The sequence below is a fragment of the Phytophthora ramorum genome (genome assembly GCF_020800215.1).
Source record: "Phytophthora ramorum isolate Pr-102 chromosome Unknown Phyram_PR-102_s0011, whole genome shotgun sequence".
Taxonomy (NCBI): Eukaryota; Oomycota; class Peronosporomycetes; order Peronosporales; family Peronosporaceae; genus Phytophthora; species Phytophthora ramorum.
Genome location: NW_027150657.1, coordinates 891,313 through 908,778, shown reverse-complemented (window position 1 = coordinate 908,778; position 17,466 = coordinate 891,313). Strand labels below are relative to the sequence as shown.

General features: G+C 52.6%; 5 protein-coding genes across 5 annotated transcripts; all 5 read left to right on the top strand.

The window, feature by feature from the left end:
- Window positions 1-888: 888 nt before the first annotated feature.
- On the top strand, window positions 889-1,797 carry KRP23_11118 (uncharacterized protein; the record flags this gene model as incomplete). The annotated part of the gene is made up of 1 exon (XM_067881639.1): window positions 889-1,797. The coding sequence occupies one exon, from the start codon at window positions 889-891 to the stop codon at window positions 1,795-1,797; it is 909 nt and encodes a 302-aa protein (XP_067740930.1).
- A 703-nt stretch (window positions 1,798-2,500) lies between these two features.
- Window positions 2,501-5,653, top strand: KRP23_11117 (DNA mismatch repair protein MutS; the record flags this gene model as incomplete). Its single annotated transcript, XM_067881638.1, has 6 exons — window positions 2,501-2,540; window positions 2,616-2,686; window positions 2,759-2,866; window positions 2,939-2,983; window positions 3,064-3,756; window positions 3,821-5,653. 6 exons carry the CDS (start codon window positions 2,501-2,503, stop codon window positions 5,651-5,653), a joined length of 2,790 nt encoding a protein of 929 aa, XP_067740929.1.
- Window positions 5,654-5,750: 97 nt separating this feature from the next.
- On the top strand, window positions 5,751-7,310 carry KRP23_11116 (uncharacterized protein; the record flags this gene model as incomplete). The annotated part of the gene is made up of 2 exons (XM_067881637.1): window positions 5,751-5,952; window positions 6,913-7,310. The coding sequence occupies 2 exons, from the start codon at window positions 5,751-5,753 to the stop codon at window positions 7,308-7,310; spliced, it is 600 nt and encodes a 199-aa protein (XP_067740928.1).
- Window positions 7,311-9,545: 2,235 nt separating this feature from the next.
- Window positions 9,546-10,793, top strand: KRP23_11115 (Porphobilinogen deaminase; the record flags this gene model as incomplete). The annotated part of the gene is made up of 4 exons (XM_067881636.1): window positions 9,546-10,223; window positions 10,285-10,380; window positions 10,442-10,532; window positions 10,606-10,793. The coding sequence occupies 4 exons, from the start codon at window positions 9,546-9,548 to the stop codon at window positions 10,791-10,793; spliced, it is 1,053 nt and encodes a 350-aa protein (XP_067740927.1).
- Window positions 10,794-11,183: 390 nt separating this feature from the next.
- On the top strand, window positions 11,184-14,246 carry KRP23_11114 (WD repeat-containing protein 36; the record flags this gene model as incomplete). Its single annotated transcript, XM_067881635.1, has 1 exon — window positions 11,184-14,246. One exon carries the CDS (start codon window positions 11,184-11,186, stop codon window positions 14,244-14,246), a length of 3,063 nt encoding a protein of 1,020 aa, XP_067740926.1.
- Window positions 14,247-17,466: the final 3,220 nt, after the last annotated feature.

Here is a 17,466-nt window from a genome sequence, read left to right as displayed (position 1 = left end):
AAAGTCGTCAATGCCCAGATTGCTTTGTGTGCTTCAATGCAGCGCTTCTCTTTCACATACATACCATAATGGCCCGCTGGATCGTATGTGTGGGCTACTCGATACTAACACAGGGGGCGTGCTTGTGATGTTTTATCGTCCAGCAGACAGTTTCTTCGAGCACGAAAGTCAAGCCGTTTGCGCTTAGTGCACACACGAAGCAATTGCTTTGGACGAACCGATGTCGTGTGCGTTCTGCTTCAACTAGCAGTGCCTACCAGCTACATTTGTGTCATATGTTTTGCTCTGCAGAGAGAACGTGGCACCAGTGTCTAAGGGCATTGCTGGTTATCGGTTCGACGCCCAGGACGGGCGACGACATCACTATCCCTCAGAAGGTTTGTTGCCGTAAACGCTGGCATCTTGCATTTTGTGCGACAGAACGACGATGGCTGGTGGCTTTGCGAAACAAGCGTGGTTACGTACAGGCTCATAGTTGAAGAGCCGAAGCCCCAGGCGAAGAAGAGCGCCTTCAAGAGTAAGCCCAAACGTACACCGGGTCTTTGCAGCTCGTGCTCGATGCAGAACCCGGCGGAGGCACGCTTCTGCCGAAGCTGTGGCAACAACCTGAAGGCCTAACTGGCTGATAGGTACGAATGAGAAAGTAACATGCAGCAAGCGACAGTTTGTGTGAGCCGTGCGATGGAGTTTCTTTTGCACAGTGGTGGCTGTAGGTGCTGCGAATGTGCTCTCGTCGCCTTCATGTAGTGTTTGCGCTAAGGAAATTTAACTGTCGCTTCGCGTCCCAGGTATCGTGATTTTGTCTCACCTGGCAGCGAAAGTTTGTTGGTTAGCTCACTTGTTCATTTTCCTACGAGACCACAGAGCAGATCGAGGCTGGAGGGGATCATGTGGAGTAGAGTATTGAAGCGCTCTTCTGGAGCTTCCCTGCCTGGTGCGGCTGCCCACATTGGCGAGCGTGGAATGCAGTCTCGACGCACCATTCGCATCTGGGATCGGGTGCAGCCATCGCTCTGGCATCCCTTGGCATCGTTGGAGCAGTCGCTTATGGATGTGGAAGTGATGGCTCGTCGAGTGTTCTCACCTCGCTTTCCGCCGTTTGCGTCGTTTGCGCCGTTTGCGCCCAACGTGATGGCGGAGGTGTATGACGATGACAACGAGTTTTTCAAGGACCTGCCAGTCAAGAGACCGGAGCAACAGACAAAAGCAGTGTTGGAGGCTGCAACGCCAAGTTACAGTGCAGACAACGCGGCAAAGAAAGAGGAAGCTGCTGCGACACCTTCGAGTGGTGAAGGCACCACTGCACCAAGCCCATCGTACACGTCGTACTCATACAGCTACTCGACTGTGCTGGACAACAGCGGCCACCGTATCGGCACGGCTCGTCGACGCTATGAAGACTCGACGGGGCGGCTGAAGGCGACGCATGAGCGCGAGATTGACGGCAAGAAGCTCAAGATGTTATGGCAGCGGTCCAACACGCAGGACGAGGGCGGGCACGAGACGATTTGCTCGAGCGGCAGTCCGGAGGAGTTCGAGAAGGAATGGACCGACACACCGTTCGGCCGCGCAGAGGACGAGGAGCTGGCCAAGTTGATGGAAGAACGAGAGCGTAGCGTGTACGAGGCCTTCGGCATCGAGTACAAGCCGGACGTGGAGCCCAAGGTGAAGCAGAATGCCACGACCCCAGAGGAGCGCAAGGTGGTGGAAGAGGGCGGGAAGGAGCGGAAGAAGATGATCCAGGAGATGTCCAAGCGCCAAGAGGAAGAGACGACGCCCCCGCAGTTCTTGTCGTGAAGCAGCCAACCAAGTGGCCGATGGGGATCATGTTGAAGTGAAGTTGAAGTGAAGTTGAAGTGGAGCGAACGCATTATCACTTTAGCAAGTTCCTATCGAAACGAATATATGTTGTGGCCCACATTGAGCGTCGTTGCGTTCGTTGCTGTCGCACAAATAGCTCAGTCAACTACTATCCACGCATATCCACTCGGTAATCCCCACGTGAACGGCATGAGCATTGCACTTGCTTCCCCTCTGGAACCCGTGGTTGGCATGCTAGTTTTCAAAACTTTGAAAATCTTCCAATGAGAAGTCGTTCGTTGTGAATATATAGTATACAAAGTAGTTTGGAATGAAATACCTCGACGAGGTCCACCAGCCACGACACAGAACGAAGTGTTTGGCATCGATCCTCTTTCTAAGAAAAAAAGAGATCAATCGGATGTAGCCATTCCCTCACACGTCGCAGACATACAACCTTTCCTCTGGCATACCCAACCCATATATTTTCATATTTTATGACCGCCACCAAATCAGCATGATGCGCTTGATCTGCTGCCCTCGTGCGGCCACTTCGGCTGCTGGTTTCTCGGCTTTAGCACGTCGAGCGTCTCCTTTCTGTCGCCGGTATGTTAGCACCACGCCTTATCTCTCATCCGGTGCAGCTGCCGCCTCTAGCGACGCAGTAGGATCTGAGAATAACAGCGCCAAAGCGACCCCTATGGTAGCGCAGTACTTGGCCCGCAAGAAAGAATATCCAGGTGGATATTTACAATTAGCAGACATTTTAGTCGTAAAAAGGTAGACATTGACGTTGTGGTGCCTGTGTATTGCAGACTGTATGCTACTGTTCCAAGTGGGGGATTTCTACGAGTTTTTCGGAGATGACGCGAGGAGAGCAGCTCATGTGGGTGACGAAGATATATATTTTTTTCAGTGGGAGTTACTTAGTTTGTGTTTAATGTGTGGTCGTGGGTAGTTGCTGAACTTAGCATTGACGAGGAAGGCCAAAAAGGCCCAAGTGCACGCGCTGAGTGAAATGTGCGGGTTCCCGATTGGGTCTGTCGACTCGTTCGTGGAGAAGCTGGTGGGTGGTAATTTTTATTTGCTTTGTTGTTGGGTTATTGCTAACTTTTTGTCTGCTGTTTGGAGGAAGTAGGTGATGCATCATGGCGTCAAGGTGGCGATCTGCAATCAAGTGGAGGTGGGTGCAGGTGTTTTTGTTGTTTGTAATTTTGAGAGTGTGATGTAGCTTACACTTCCCGAACTGGCTTGGTGGTGCAGAGTGCATCTAGCGCTAAGAAGAGAGGATACAACGCGCTTGTAGACCGCCAAGTTGTTCGCATTGTTACGCCGGGGTCTCTGGTGGAGGACACGATGCTTACGCCAAAGGAGAATAATTATTTGGGATCGCTCTTTTACGACGACGAGAAATGGGGGCTGGCATGGGCTGACTTGTCAACGGGCGAGTTTGTGTCGACCACGTCCACAAGTGAGAAGCTTGCCAGTGCAATTCTGCGATGCTCACCGAAAGAAATTCTGCTGCCGAGTTTTCCTGTTGAGAATGGGGGTGAAGAATCTACCATAGTGGAAGTAGATATGCCTCAGGATGCTGTTGCGCTACTCGAAACGGTGCTTCCTGACACCTGCATGAAAACGTTTCGCCCTGCAACAAGCTTTATACCACGAGCTACAGTCGCTACTGGGCACCGAAGTCGGGGCTCTTTGATCAAGACACTCGACGCACCCGAGCAAGCTGCCGTTTCGGCGATCTTGGATTACGTGGACTTCACGCATCGTGGTGTGGGTGCGTTGATTCGAGAACCACTTCATGTAGAATCGTCTGACCACATGATTATTGACTCCAGCGCATGGAGAGGTCTCGAGCTTGCAAAGTCGCTGAATGGCTCCAAGGCGTCGAGTTTGCTTCAAGCCATCGATTCCACTACAACACCTGGCGGTGCTCGACTACTCGCGGTGGGTTGTCGTGCAGTTACAACTTCCTGTATCCTCAATGCTGACTCTTGTTGTTTCGTTTTAGGCCCACCTGGCGTCACCCCTGATGAATCTCGAGCTCCTCGAATGTCGGCTGGACGCTGTTTCATATTTCTACGGACAGGAGCAACTTCTTCAACGTACTCGAAAACAGCTTGCTGAAGTTTTTGATATGGAACGAAATCTCCAGAGACTATCGATTGGCGTCGCTACACCAAAGGACCTCAAGAATGTGGCATCTACTATCGATGAAGCCAAGCGCCTAGTTGCACTTGTAGAGTCTCATGAACGTCTCAGGCATAGCCGACTTCCCGATCTTCCGGGAAAGGAGGCCTCAGGCTTACCAGTATTACTCAAGGATTGCTGCAGTGGCCTGATTGCTACTGAACAGCAGCGTGAAGACATCGCCAACGCTGCCGAAGAAATTTACGCGGCTCTCAAAGATGACTATGCGTCGTTGAATTCGAAAAGTGGATTTGTTCGTGCCGGATACTCCTCAGAACTTGACAGATGGCAAGCTATTCTCCACCACGACCCAAAATCACCGCAGAAGCAAGAGCTCCAAGCGAAATATCGCGAGTTGCTGGGATCCACACGGCTTCGTGTTGTCTTTCAGGCAGAAAAAGGGTATTTCCTCGATCTTTCGCATGACGAGAACGCTAAACTACTGAAGACTGACCGTGGGCGAAGTGAGCTAGAGAAGCTGACACTATTCCAGTCTCTGAAAAACTCAGTGCGATATCGCAGTGAGGAGCTGCGTCAGCTTAATCGTGAGCTCACGGAAGCTGTAGCCGAGGTAGAGCGTGTGGAGAACGACATTTTTGCGTCGTTACGCGATCGAGTTCTACTGGTGCGCGACGAATTGCAGTCGATGGCTCATGCTATCTCCCAAATCGATGTTGTCTGCTCGCATGCTCAGGTGGCGCTCGACCGCAACTTTACACGTCCGCTACTGGATGGCAGTCGCGAGCTACATATCGAAGATGGTCGCCACGCGGTAGTTGAAGCTGCCCATCTTCGAGGCTCCAACTCGCGGAGTATGCGCGCCTTCGTGCCCAATAGCCTGCACTTAGCAGCAGCGCCAATCGGATCGTGTTGGCTTCTAACAGGTCCCAACATGGGCGGAAAGAGTACTTTCCTGCGTCAAAGCGCGCATCTCGTGGTCTTGGCTCAAATGGGTAGCTTCGTACCCGCAAAGTTCGCCCGCGTGGGTCTTGTAGACAAGCTCTTCTGCCGAGTGGGATCAGCAGATGATCTGGCAGCAGACAAAAGTACCTTCATGGTTGAAATGCAGGAGACGTCGACGATTCTAACCCAAGCAACTAGCCGTTCGCTAGTGCTCATGGATGAGGTGGGACGTGGCACTGCAGTTAACGACGGCGTCGCAATTGCAGGCGCAGTTCTCGAAGCCTTGTGTGCTAAACAGACGCGCATGCTTTTTGCCACGCACTTTACTGCGCTAAGTGACTTGGTGGGCGACACGTGCCATGGCGAGCTTCGACCGTATCGCATGGAGGTGCTCGAGCACCAAGTGGACGGTCAACCCAAACAGCTCGTGTTTTCGCACCGAGTCGTCGAAGGTCTTGCGGCCCAATCTTACGGCGTCAACACCGCAGCTCTGGCTGGCTGTCCACCTGCGGTAGTTGCTCGGGCGACGGAATTACTGCGTCAACTCACCCACAACAACGACGAAGATAGTGATGACCGTCTCATGGACACGAATGAAGCAGCGCACCGATTGCAACGTGCCCTATCGATGTTAGATTCGATCGGTGAGCATGTCGCGAGCAGTCCTCTGGATGCAAGCCAGGTTCTAGACGACCTTCGGCAAATTCTGAACGCGGCGCCCGAATTTGATGAAGGTGATAAGCGCGCTTAAGGCTTGACGGTTAATGGCCATCGCCCCGTCCCGCCCTGTGGTTCTCCAGCTACCACACAATTGAAAAGGGATTTTGAAATCAACAACGATAACAAGTATGGCGTCGAGTTTTTCCTCCAACGATGTGCCGTTTATCATGCTATCTGCATCCAGCCTTGGCCAACAAGACGCCTATCCGACGAAGTCTCCTATTTTCCTTCGCGATACGGAGTCTCAAGCCAAAGTGGTGCTGCTGCATCGTGTCGCTGATGAAGTTGTTGTGATTCAATCGGTGGATGACGAGCAGGAGCTGATTGTCGGTGCGAACGGTGGATGTTACTTCGAGTCGCCCTTGCTCGGCATCAGTGAAGAGTTCAAGGTGGACGTTCTTGCGAATGGCTCGATGGTGTTCGTATCATGCCGAACTGGTAATGCGCTCGACTGTGACGGTAATGGTTTCCCGCAATGCATCGATACGATTCGGCGGGGGTGGTTTCTTTTGCAACGTGAAGTTACCACCATCCCTATGAAGAGCCCAGTCGAGGAAACTGCGCCAGTGTCAAGTCCTGTTTGTGGCCACTGTAAGGATCACGAAGCCAAAGAACGTCGGGAGTATATCATGAAGCTCGTGTCGCTCGGTAAATCGTTGGATGAGATCGATTCGATTCTGCTGTGGATGTATGCATGGCCAACCGCTGAACGTATCATCGTTGCGGGGCGAGGCGCTGCCTTGGTCAAGAATAAAGAGCCTGTCAGGTCTAAGGCTCCATGGCAGTGGATGAAAACGGAATGATCGAAAGGAAGCCAGGATCACAAGCCATCGATTGCAGTGCGTAAGGTTGCAGCATAAAGCGTGCGGTTACTTGGTGCTAGCAACGAAGTTTGGGCCAATAGCGAATTGGGCGAGTAGTTTTGAGCGTTCGAGAGCATCAGTGGATCAGCCTTTGATCGATTCACCATGGCAATACATTGCCCTGCGTGCACATTAGCCGTGACTGAATCAATGCTTCAGTTTTCGTCTCACACATCATCTCCTCGGGCATTGCCAGACAGAAGCGACCACCCCTGACTTCTTCCAGCCATTTTATCAAGGTAATAAGCCATGAACCATGGCGCCCCTCCCGTCGATGCGTGTCACTTCACAATCTTCGCTCAAGCCCACAAGCAGTCTCTCCGACAAACTCGACGATGGATCTACCAGATATCCCGTTCGATATCCCCGTGATCCGCGCTCACTCTTCAAGCGCGAGAGCTTGCACGTTCTTTCGGGTCGACGAAAGCTCGCTGCCTGGAAGACAACTGCGACGTGTATGAGCAGATGATCTTGCGTCGCGTCCGTGACGACAAAATTGCCATCGAGTCGGGACGCAACGGCCGCTTTCTTCAAGTTCGTGCGGCTGGGGAATGCGTCTTCGACCCGAAAGAGCCTCGTCAGTGGGAGCTCTTCACCATGGAGACGGACGCGGACTGTGCCGTGTACTTCGTTTCGTGCCACACGGGCAACGTCCTGCAGTGTGACGAGAACGAAGTCGTCAAGTGCGCGGACGATAACCGCCAGCTTTGTGAAGCTTGGAGCATCGTGGAGCCTCGCACGTCTGCTGCCACGAGCGAAGCCAATCCTGTTCCTGACGTCCGCTTCTTACAGGTGCTGAATATCAAACCTTCATCTTGGACCTAGCGAAGTGTGGCGAAACCTCGGATGAGATGGAGCAGATCGTAACTCGCCTCTTCGATGCTGTACTGCCAGCGTCTCTGGGATTGTCGACGTCGTCGGAGTCTGGCTCGAAATCGGCGTTTGCAGTTCTCGTTGGCAAGGAGTACAACGCATTACTCCTTTGGGCCAAACCATTCCTCACGGTGTGTGTTCCAACGTGGCTGCCTCGACAATTGCCTCCATCCCAGAACCATGTCTGCGTGTGCTTACCAAAACGAAAAACTAAACAAAACATTGTCAACGTGTTCACGTCTTCGGACGACGCTGCCATTACGGCGAGGTCTACTGCATGTAAGCGTCTCATATCCACTGAAACTTGAAGCTGAAATTGGCGGTCGTACAAAGCACACGCCAATACATTGACTCTTTATCAGTGGAGCAACTCTCCGATGTAGACGTACCTCCATGTACAAGGGGGACCTGCAAAACGCAGGCAAACCAAAGCTTGAGCTGAGCCTGTATCATCCCCGCTTTTGACTCGACAAACACAAATGCGAGCTGGTACAGTGGCGAGATGCCCAGTGTGCGCTTCAGCACGAAAACAAACATTACTAGAGATACAAATTCTAATCTACTGTACACTAGGACATTGAGGATCGCGGCTGAGAACTGCTCGCTCGAAAGTTCCGCTAACGAAGGGTTGTAGGCTCTGTTTGGCAAGTTGAACAAAATGACACGGTGGAGACCTGCGTGGAAGAGGGCCAACGATCAGTTAGGCAGTTGTTCGGCTTTGTTTGTAAGGCGATATGGCTCACTGTAGATAAGCGGCAACATCACTTCGGTATTTTCCACCAGCACAAGGTACTCTGTGATGAAAAGAACTTGAAAAGTCCTGTGCACGAGTTGAGACCGCCTCTCCCGTGAGAACAATGCACTAAGCTCCACAACGTTAGTTGCATTTTGGGCTGCAGGAAAGACTTGCCTCCTCTGGACTAGTGCTCGCTTGCAATGATTTTGAGGCTCGACGGGTACCATTCTCATGATCGGTGATGACTCTATTGTACCAATTTCTCGACGATGGTTTGGTCTGTTGTATCCGAGCCACCCGATTGTTTGATAGTGTTTGGTCCGAGCAAATTCAACGCCACCTGAACAAAGATCATCTTCGATCCTGGATGCTCGATTGGTATTCTTTTCAGTAACTCTTTAATATCGTTCAAAATATGTAGCACGTCGCGTAAGATAACCAGAACTGTGCGACGTCCACGATCATTATTGTGGCTGTAGAGGTATATGACGATGCGCTCTGTAGCGCAGTTGAAACATACAACGCATTGAACACCTCCACATTGAAAACCACAATCTCCGGTTTGACGTCATTCTTGTCGCCCAGGTTACAACTTATCGCGTTTCTTCCCAGCAGTTTGAAAACAGGTACGAGAGCAGCGTACAGTGCTTGATGAACGCCTGTCAGTGACATGAACACGAACATGTAGATCGTGTACACAAATGTGAGAGACATTTCAGTCATGAAGACAGGTAAATGCCGTTTGATCTCGTGCTGTATGGACTCATCAGCTCTCCATTTATCGCCCCACAAGAACGCAAAGCACGAGTACATTGCGACAACAATTGGCGGTGAGGCGACGACCGTACTGACTGGCACCGGGAAAATGACTATTATGGCAATCACAAAACAAAGGCAGACGCTCCGGTTGTACACAGAAAACCCAAGATGATTGTATGGCGAATCTTGATCTCAAGGCGAGGAACGTACTGACCCAGTTGAGTCACCGCACATCCAACCAAAAAATACCCGACGGCCCAGAATCGGATCCAAAAAATCCAGTTTGAAGTCACACCCTCCCTTGGTGGAGCTAATGGAGGAGCTTCAATAAGCACACCTATTACTAGGGAGGGGATTGCAGTGCTGTCAAACCCCCGTTGCCTGCACTACTATAATAAGTATTACCATTCAACACATTCTAGTACGCCCAGCGGCAGCGCGTGGCACGAACGAGTAATACTGCGACGGTAAAGTGAAAGTTTGCAGACCCAACTCGACCGAATCATTGTAACAAACCTTCACTTGATAACAAAACACTTGAAGTTTCCTTTCATTGTCCGATCGTAGCAATCGTCGGGTTCATTGGCCAATCACGCGCACTCCTTACCGACCACACCACTTGTACACCACTCTGCCACGCACGACTCGACCGCACACTTTGCAATCGGCCCAGTAGCTCCTCAGTCTCCACCATGCCGTCCGAGACGCCCAAGAAGCGCACCATCTTCGTGTCCTCGCGCAAGAGCCAGCTGGCCATGGCACAAACCACCACCGTGATCGACATGCTGGAAGAGCGCTTCCCTGAGCTCCAATTCGTCGTGGGGCAGGAGGACACAGTGGGCGACCAGGTGCTGGACCGCCACCTGAGCGACCTGGGCACAACCACGGCCTCGGGCCTCTTCACCAAGAGTCTAGAGGACGCGCTATTGGCCAAAACTGCCAGCTTCGCCGTGCACTCGCTCAAAGACATGCCCACGACGCTGCCCGACGGACTCGTACTGGCCGCCATCACCAAGCGCGAGAGTCCCGAGGACGCGGCTGTGATCCACCCCAAGCACAAGGAAAAGGGTATTACCACGCTGCAGCAGCTGCCAGAGGGCAGTATCATTGGTACCAGTTCGCTGCGGCGCGAGGCGCTGCTCAGGAGCCAGTTCCCGACGTTCGAGATCAAGGTACTGCGCGGGAACATCCAGACGAGACTGGCCAAGCTGGACGAGCACGATGACTACGACGCGATTATTGTGGCTGCGTGCGGCTTCCGACGCGGAGACTTGGGCGACAGGATCGACGAGATTTTGCCCATGGACACGTTTGGGTACGGGGTGGGCCAGGGAAGCATTGGCGTGGAATGCCGCGCAGACGATGAGGAGGTACGTTGAGGATGAAGGAGTGAGGAACGGGGAGTTGTGTACTGATTGGTGGTGCTTGCAGACGATTAAGATGCTCGAGACCATTACGGACGAGAAGTCGGCGCAGTTGTGCAAGGCGGAGCGGAGTCTGCTGTACCACCTCGAAGGCGGATGCCAGGTACGTCTACTGTTGTTGGTAATGAACTTCAGCGTGATTTCTGAGCTGATTGTGGTTTTAGATTGCTATGGGTGTCAGCGCAACACTGGACGAAGACACGCTTACGCTGAACTCGACGGTATTGTCCCGCGACGGCAAGGAGAGTGTCCACGGTGCGTCGTTAGCCTATTCTTTAGATACTTGTTTAGTATCACGTTACTCATACTCTGATTGCAATCATTTCAGAAACAATCTCTGGGCCGCGTACGGAAGCCGAGGAGCTCGGTAAGACCCTCGCTGAGCGTTTCTGGGACAATGAGCTGGCCCGGAAGGTGCTGGGCAAGACCCGCGAGAAGCGCGCGCTAACTTACGGAGACGCTGAAGCGCCCGGTGACGCCGCTGCCGCCGCCAAGAAAGCCAAAACATCCGAATAGGTACCGGATGCCATCGCCATCATGTGGAAGTGTCCACCCAGCAGCACTAGCATAGAAGACCATCCGTCCATGTTGTCCTCCATCAGTGTATCCATGTTACCAAACCCCGAATACAAATGAACAAATTTCTGTGAAAAATAGTCGTAATCGTACTTACCAGACATATCCACGGTACTCTCCATTAATGCTTGGTCCCAGTCATTTCGGAGCTGCTCGCCACCAACTCAAGTGGCTGCTGCGTCGTCGTCTTCTGCTGCCCAGTCCGACGTCAATTCTGCTCGTATCTTCGGAACCGATAGCTCACCAAAAAGCTCTGCGTCTACTCTCTGCATTGCTGCAAGCTGCACTCTTCACCGTCGCGTACTAGCCGAGAAAGTTGCAAGAAATCGCATGTCGAGCGACCAATTGACGCGCTGCCAGAACAGCCGCGTGCTGCAGGCCTTCCGCGCCATTGGCGTGGTGGCTGATGACGTACCAATTGTGTGGTACGGCATGGGCAAGGCCAGCTTCGCCACGGCGTCACTGGGCAAATCCTTCGTCGTGTACAACTGCGACAAACTCACGCCTGTACTCGTGTCGCCTCAACTGCCCAAGCGCATCGCGGCACTAGCTGTGCTGCCTAAGAAACACTTGACGTTCACGGCCTGTGGGCGACAGATCATTGTGTGGAGACGCGTGGACCGCTGGAGGACGCTGCTGGGTCACAATAGAGCGGTCAAGCAGATGATGACGGTGGGCACCATCCTCTTCTCGCTGGACGACGAAGGAGTGATCAAGATCTGGGACCTATTGACAATGGAGATCGTGGACACTTTGACTTTTTCTGCGGGGTTCACGCCCACGACGATGCTGCACCCGGACACGTACTTGAACAAGATTCTGGTGGGGTCGGAGGAAGGAGCTCTGCAGCTCTGGAACATCCGCAAGATGAAGTGCATCTACGAGTTTCAGGGCTGGGGAAGTGCCGTGACGGCGCTGGAGCAGAGTCCGGCGGTGGATGTGGTGAGCATCGGGCTGGCCGATGGACGACTCATGGTGCACCACTTGCAGCTGGATGAACGCGTGCTGGACTTCCGACAGGAGCAGAAGAGCAGCATCACGGCCATGTCGTTCCGCACAGATGCAGGTACGTCCACCACGCCGCTGGTGGTGTCCGGATCACGCTCGGGTGACATTGCGGTTTGGAACTTGCAGACCAAACGTCTCGAGTCGGTTATTGCTGCTGCACACGACGGAGCGGTAGTGTCGCTGCAGTTCTTGGCGAACGAGCCGCTGCTGCTATCCTCGGGTACGGACAACTCCATCAAGCTGTGGATATTCGACCACTTGAACGGCGGCACTGCTCGTCTTCTCAAGTCTCGTGAGGGTCACCGCGCGCCACCGACGCGTATTCGCTACTACGGCAACAACACACTTGCTTCGATGGCGGATGGTGCTGATGGCACGTGCTGCCAGATCCTGTCGGCAGGTCAGGATCGGGCCTTCCGAGTGTTCCACACGGCCCGTGAGCAGCAGAGCACAGAGCTGTCGCAGGGTCCGGTTCTGAAGAAGGCTCGCCGTTTGAATGTGCGCGTGGAGGATCTGAAGCTGCCGCCTATCGTGCAATTTGCTGCTATGGAGACGCGCTCGCGGGATTGGGCCAACGTTATCACGTGCCACGAGAACGAAATTGCAGCCTACGTGTGGCGTTTCGAACACCGTGCCATTGGCAAGAAGGTGCTGCGTCAGTTTGACCCCAGCAACCGCGTTCCGTCAGGAAGCGTGGAGGACCTGCGCCGCAAGAAAACACAGGCTACCAGCGTGGCTATCAGTTCGTGCGGTAACTACGCGCTCGTTGGCAGCCTGGGTGGGTCCATCTTCCGGTACAACATGCAATCCGGAGAGGCCCGCGGCTCGTTCCCAGTGGCGGCGACTCCGAAAGCGAAGATTATCCGCTCGCTTGTGTTGCCCGGAACGGATTTATCGTCGCTGCAGGACGATGAATCCGAGAAGACTGCTGCTGATGCTCACGATGGTCCGGTCAGCGCCGTTGCAGTTGATGCCGTTAACGAGACGCTGGTGTCAGCGGGCATCGACGGCAAGCTAAAGTTCTGGGGCTTCAAGAAGCACGAGTTGCGGTTCGAGGTTGACATCGGTTCGCCTGTTAGTCAGATGGAGCTGCACCGTGACAGCAACTTGCTCTGCGTGGCGTGCGATGACCAAGTGCTGCGGTTGTTCGATGTGGTTACCCGCAAGCTTGTTCGTCGTTTTGCAGGCCACTCGCACCGCGTGACGGACATGACGTTCAGCTCGGATGCCCGGTGGCTGTTCTCGTCGTCGGCTGATGCATCGCTGCGCGTGTGGGATATCCCGACGGGCAAGTGCGTTGACTGGCTGCGCTTCCAGAAACCTGTGACTGGGTTGGCGGTGTCACCGACGGGCGAGTTCCTTGCTACCACGCACGTCGGCCACGTCGGCATTTTCCTGTGGGCGAACCGCAGTTTCTTCACGGACGTTTTCCTTGACTCGGAGCCCACTGAGCCCGTGCTTATGGATATGCCTGTAGCCCTGAACGAGGTGGATAACAGCGACCAACTTGGCTTCGGCTCGGAGCGTAACCCGCAACTATCAGTGGCAAGTGTGGAGGAGCAGAAACCCACCAAGAGCGCCGCCGATGATGACGATGAAGAGAGCTCGGACCCGCTGGATGCTTCGCTTATCACGTTGTCGACGGCCCCCCGTGCATTCTGGCAGTCACTGTTCAACCTGGAGCTGATCAAGAAACGCAACAAGCCTATTGAGCCCCCCAAGGCCCCAGAGCAGGCTCCTTTCTTCCTTCAGACAGCACGCAAGGACGCTGTACACCCAACTTTCGTTCCTGTTGCGCCTGAGGCAAAGAAAGAGACCGAGACAAAGGACGAAGAAGACGAGAATATGGAGGGCTGGGGCGTTGGAGACGGCGACGAGGCGTGGGGTGACGACGGTGAAGAGGAGGTTGAAGACGACGCCGTAGTGGCTGCTCCTACCTCGAGAATCGTCAAGACAGAGGGCATGGTGACTTCCCGATGCAAGCTGGCTACGCTGCTAGTTAAGGCCGTGCAGGAAGAGGACGATGAATTGGCTTCGCGCTTCCACGACGTTGCAATCTACATGCAGTCACTGTCTGCTTCGGCGGTGGATGTCGAGATGAGCACGTTGTGCATGGGCGACTTCGACGAGGAAGGCAAGAAGCTGCTTGGTTGGTTCCTGAACTTTCTGCGCGAGGAGATGCGTACGCGTCGCGACTTCCAGGTGCTGCAGGCGTACCTGAACCGATTCCTGAAGCTGCACGAGGAGCTGCTGGTAGCGGATCCGGCACTCTTGGCTCAGGTGGACGAGTTGGGAGCCGTGCAGCAGCAGCAGTGGCAACATTTGCAGAAACTGCTTCACAACAATCTGTGTCTGGTGCAGTACCTGAGCAAGATCCAGATGTAAGTAGCGTGGCGTGTCAATCTGCTAGCTCATGCTCATATCCTCAAAAAGAACGCTTAGATAAACCAAACCAATGCACGTTGATTAGACTAGACTACCCGGGCATGTTGACTCGTGGCATTCATTGTCCAAAACGCCAATCGCATTCTGGCATGTACAACAATGGCTTAAGAACGCCATTCTTCGTCTTCCTCCAAATTGACTCACCCTTCACTACGCGTAAGTCCTGCTCGAGAAAGGTCATACGTTGCACACATCCACGTTCTACCACGAATATCGATGTTGGGTGTAAGGATTTTGGGCTATCTGGAGTCACGACTTTTTCGAGCGCTTTTATTACTTGGCATTTAAAGCGGGGTATTCAACGTTGAAGAAGACTGCCAGCACCAAAAGTTCATAAAGTTACCAAGCACCACCTTCTCTAGCACTAGTACTTCGAAACATTTTGTAGGACTGAAGTCAGCCTTGTTAATTCGGTCAACCAACAGAGACTCCAGATCACGCGCGGCACACGAAAAGGCATCGGTGCGAAGTTTTTTTTGCTAGATCACCACCAGTAGGGCTGAGCCCAACAAGCTGAGCAGTAAAGTGCGCAATTACCACATCAAAACCGGAAATGACCGAGAAGGAGCTTCTTTTTCAATTTGGGATTGAATTCTGGGACCTCGTCAATTCAATTCTTGTTGTCTACCCGCTAGAGGAATACGCATTCTAACTCTTCGTGTGGGTCAGCCACGAAAATTTGAAGCTGAAATCAGCACCTTACGCACACAAACAACGAATCGGACCATGGCATCAGTTCTGTAGCTAGTGTGCATGCAACGAGCGTAGAGAAACTTACCGTGGTGCGCTAGTGGCACTTGCATGATGTAGACGAAAATCAAGTTGAGTTTCGTCTGAACCTTACCAGCGTGTACATCTAGCACGAACGCTAGCTGCTGCAGTGACGAAAAGCCAAGCTTGCGCTTGAGTACGACTACCAGCATAACGAATGAAAAAAACTGGAACAAGCTGTACAGCAGGGTGCTTAACATTCTGGACGAGAAGACGTCGCTTGAAATCCCTGCCAATGTGGGATAGTAAGCGCCGTTGTGCATGTGGAATAGAGCGAACTGGTGCAGACCTGGAGTACACGAAAGTTCAGAGCACTAGTCAGTAAGCATCGATTGTAGAGTACAATTCCCGAACGACAGCTCGCTTACAATAGATGAAAGGCAGCACCATTTCAACGTATTCCACCAATACGAGATACTCCGTGATAAAGAGCACGTGCGAGCATTTCTGAATAAATAGCGTCCGTTCTTCTTGTGAAAATACCAATTCGAGTCCAAGCGAAGGTTCTTTAAGCATGGGCGGGTTTTGCTTTCGTGTCGAAGTTGACTTCATCGCAGGAAGGCGTAATTTGCTATTGGACCCCACAGATGGCTGGAAAGGAAATACTCGAGCTTTCTGCGACATAATCCATCTCAGGTGTTTACTTTCGTGATTCCCTTTCTTCAGTTCTGTAGCTTGATGCGCCTCGCCAGATCCTTCCTCTTTGCATTGAGAATTGGGCATTTCCGTTTTACTCTGCCGTTCCTGTGCCTCAATGTTCAGAAGACGCACTGCCACTTGCACAAAGGTTTCTTTTGCAGTAGGATGGCCTCGAGGAATTTTAGCCATGAGAGCATTTACATCGTCGAGAATCGCCACAATATCAACCATGGACACCCAAAACTGTATAAGGTCCACAGCCATGATCGCAGCGGTCGAAGTCCAAGAAGTTGCAGTCTGAAGAACGGTCGACACGTAGAGAGCGTTATAAACCTCAACGACAAAGACCACGCATTGGGGCTTCTGGTCGTAATCGTCAGCGAGTGCGCGACTGATCCAGTTTTTGGCAATGATTTGGATAACCGGCAGCAATGCAACGAAAATGATTTGGTTCCAACCTGTGAGAGACACGAATCCGAAAATGTACAGCGGATAGACGAAAGGCAGTGTGGTCTGGCAATTATACACAACGAGTTGCCGCTTCACGTCGACTAATAACGATGGGTCTGCTCGCCATTTGGAACCAGAGATATACCTGAAGCATGTAGCGATCACCACCACAAAAGGGGGCCCGGCAATGAGAAGGCCAAACGGGAGGGGAAAGACAGTCAAGACACAGAGACCATAAATGGAGCCAGCAGACACTGTCGCTGCCAAGAGAGAAACGCAGACAATTTGGCGGTTTGTCAGCTGCAGGCGAGGTGCCCCGTGACACATCTGCACTAAAGCTGAAACACCCATGAATAACATCACCATCCATGCTCGAGCGAAGAATGCTCCGTTCTTATAGACACCAGCTTCGGCTGGAGCTAGTGGTAGAATCTCTTTCGCCAAGCTCAGTGCGACACACGGCAAGGGAGTCAACAGGAAAACGACAAGCATTCTTCGGGCTCCGAGCCCTCTTGTGTAGCTTTCCAGTTGCCGAAATCTCTCCTCTGAGTAGCTGCCTTGGTACTCCACTTGGACGGATATCCAAGCCTCCCACAGTTCCCGTCGAGCCCATCGAAACCAGCTCAGCATTGCGCTTTGATTTCGTTCTAGTACTTCCAGTTCTGGATCGAATACTCCACTTTTAGCGATCAGCTCGAGTTGAAACGGATGCTGCAGACTAGAAATGCATCTGCAGCATCCGTTCTGACCAGATATTATCTGCTGTGAACGATTGCTTTCGCTCCCTGAGGAAGATGTCTGCTATGGCTCAAGGTGCCATCAATTGCAAGGATTCTGGCTGCAACTTGCAGAATGTTTTCCTTAGCTTACGGATGTCCGTGCGGAATTTTAGCCATGAGCCCTTTCACTGTGTTCAGAACTTCCATTACACCATGCATTGATATCCGGAAATGGACGACGTCTATCGCCAGTATCGTAGCCGTCAGCGACCACGATGAAGCACTTTGGAGAGCATTCGATACTTAGAGAGCGTTATCGACTTCCGCGATAAAAATCACGATTGCGGCTTTATGTCATCCTGGTCGGAGAGGGCACAGCTAATCCAATTGTTTACAGTCAGTTTAATGATTGGCAAGATAGCAACAAACAAGACTTGGTTGCTGCGAGTCATAGAGACGAATCCGTAAATGTAGACTGGGTAAATAAAATGAGTGACACCTGACCATGAATCACTGAAAGCGGCTTCTTGAGGTCACTCCATATTGACGGGTCAGCTCGTAGGCGAGGTCCAAAAATGCGT